Source organism: Austrofundulus limnaeus, unplaced genomic scaffold, assembly GCF_001266775.1.
Source record: "Austrofundulus limnaeus strain Quisiro unplaced genomic scaffold, Austrofundulus_limnaeus-1.0 Scaffold6, whole genome shotgun sequence".
Taxonomy (NCBI): Eukaryota; Metazoa; Chordata; class Actinopteri; order Cyprinodontiformes; family Rivulidae; genus Austrofundulus; species Austrofundulus limnaeus.
The window spans coordinates 4,136,947-4,139,730 of NW_013952408.1; the positions used below are offsets into that span (position 1 = coordinate 4,136,947).

Sequence of the window (2,784 nt, forward strand, 5' to 3'; positions counted from 1 at the left end):
ATTGAGCCCTGCGGGACACCATAAGGCATTGAAACAGCAGATGTTTCAGAGTCACTAAATGTTCTCTCCTCCAAATAAGACCTAAACCAATTAAGAACAGTGCCATCAATACCAACAACGTGGTGTAATCGCGATATTAAAATGTCGTGGTCTACTGTATCAAAGGCAGCAGTTAGGTCAAGTAAAATCAGAACAACATGGTTACCAGAATCACATGCARAAAGGATGTCATTAAAAACTCTAATTAAARCAGATTCTGGACATTATTAGCGGTTATCAGTCCCATAGAATGGCTTCAGACTGTCAGCTGGTTAGTATGAGGCACAAAGCCACTAAGGTTAATTTTTAGAAAAAATGACATGGGCCACGATAAAGTAGACTGGATTCCGGCGGTAGCAGATTGTTGCATTCCAACGTAAATGGCACCTGGTAACCCACTAGGGGGCACTGTCGGGACAGTCTGAAGCCATTTAATGGGACTGATAACTGCTAATAACATCGATTTAATGGACTGATAACATCAGAACTGGCTCACAGATTGGCTAACTGAAGTCGATTTATGTAATGTTTTGACCTAAATTTGAACTTYGCATGTTTCAAAACAGCTGACTGATTTTTTGTATTTTAAGGACTCTTCTGAAGTTGAGGATTGCATGAGCCCTGCAGAGGTAATTTTCAGCTATGTTATTGTTAGATACCAATGTTTTAGACGGGCCCAGTTTACAAAGGAAACTGTTACATCATCATACTGTAAGAAGCAGTGGTGGGCACAGTTCCCCTAAAGCACTAAAGCACTAATAGGGGAAYTAATTTCCTGATTAGTGCTTTAGGGCTTTTGCTAATTTTAAAATTCATTAGTGATTTAGCACTTGCTAAATTTATAGGCTAAATTTAGAAGCACCAACTGAGGTCTATAAATGTTATTGATCAACGTTAATGTTAACAGCTGAGGGTGAACGCTGTCACACTWTTTGTTCATATTTGTGTCACTKATCCACCAGGTGACAATTGACAATAAATTAACTCAAATACGGCTGAGGAATGTCAATGATAAATCTTAAGAGAGCAACATRRCAAMATGTGACTCATGTTTGTTGAAGAATGTTCATGGGTTGACTGGGTTATTTTAGTGCTTTAGAATTAGCTTTTGCTAAAACTTTCAGTGCRTTAGTGCTTTAGAATTAGGGGACCTAAATGTTTGAGTTAGGGCTTTAGGGCAAGTGGAACAAATTTTTGGATTAGTGCTGCCCACCACTGATAAGAAGAAACCACGTAGGAAAATATCTGTTGATTTTATTAATATAAAAGCTCCGTGATTCAAACTCCAATCTGGAACATCTGAACTCATAAGAACTGCTCAGAACTTGGAAAGTTTCAAAACATTTAGTACACCTATTTATTTTTCTTTTTTGTTTGTTTCTGGTTTTTCCAGAGCTTGGCTGTAATTTTAGCAGTTTTAACGGCTGTCTGGCAAGTACTGGTTATGCATCTAGTACTTACTTGCCTTGTCAATTAAACCAACTGGTCAACACAAAAAAAATTGTCTAAGTTTTTTCAGCTGACTTAGTAATGTTTCGGTGAGCTGAATCTAAAAATCACATTTATTTTGCTCCATCTGGTCAACTTTTTTGAGCTATAGGCAAATCTAGATTTTTTTACGATTCTGTTTACTTGCATTTTTTTAATTTATTTCAGTTTTATTTATTTCATGTTCTAGAAGGGAGTTTTTATCCTGTAAGGATACTTACCCAGAACTTACAGGATATGTACCTGTTATGCATACATGGCACTTGCCTGGTATTTGTCTTATACTTACTGTACTTGTACTTGTTTGGTACCTAGCTGGTACTTACCTGGTATATTCTGGGTATGTACCGACCTATATTGTGTATTGCTACTCTCAAAGTTTGCTTCTTTTATTGTACTACACTTTGGTCTAATTCCAGTTATTTTAAATGCATTTTACACAGCCATTTGAGACCAAAACCAGAAAATATTTACTACTTTGATGATTCAGAGACTACAGCCTTATTATCCATCACTCTGCAGGTAGCGGAGTGGGAGGACCAGCAGCTCGATGAGCTAGTGGATTTCAAGAACTGCAAGATTGATCCTGCTCCCTTCCAGCTGGTAGAGCAAACATCACTACATAAGGTACAGCATCAACAAAGAAAAAATAACTATTAGCCTAATAACCTATTGAGAGGGAGAAAAAATGTAAATATTCAGAAATTAAGATTTTTTTTAATTAAAACGTCTGAAGAACCCTGAGCCCAATTTATAATAAACACTGATAGAGTCATAACTTCCATGTATATTGGTTTTAATAAGCGTTTGCGGCCTGAGACCCCAGAGAAAGCCTCGTCTGCAATTATTTCCTGATTATCACTACATCTGCTGCACTACTCCCCAGCAGTGTCATAACAGAGGATAGCAGGCATCAATAAGAAGCATAAATGATCTCAGGAGTAAATTATTCTGAACTTCTTCTATCTCGCACATCATGTGTCCAAATCGGCCTCATCTAACCGAGCGATCGTCATGGAAGCCAAAAATACACTACAGCCCCAGAATGACAGTTTACCCCAGATCCAAAATGGAAATGAGCCCCTTTTGAGTCGGTATTCAGGCCATGACCCAGCTCTCCTCCTGATCCACAGACTCACACCATCTTCTCTCTGCTGGGCCTGGATCACGCCTACGTGACCAGCATGGGCCGACTGGTCGGAGTGGTCTCACTCAAAGAGGTACGGGTGTGATTCTTTAACTTGGAAGGATATATAT

The 2,784-nt window shown here is 38.5% G+C and overlaps 1 protein-coding gene across 1 annotated transcript in view; it reads left to right on the forward strand.

The window, feature by feature from the left end:
• clcn2a (chloride channel, voltage-sensitive 2a) overlaps nucleotides 1-2,784 on the forward strand; it is a gene marked incomplete in the record, with an annotated part of 60,592 nt that overhangs the window by 49,189 nt on the left and 8,619 nt on the right. Inside the window, 3 exon segments of the mRNA XM_014031166.1 lie at nucleotides 630-668; nucleotides 2,050-2,154; nucleotides 2,661-2,747. Coding sequence (XP_013886620.1) covers nucleotides 630-668; nucleotides 2,050-2,154; nucleotides 2,661-2,747 — 231 coding nt within the window.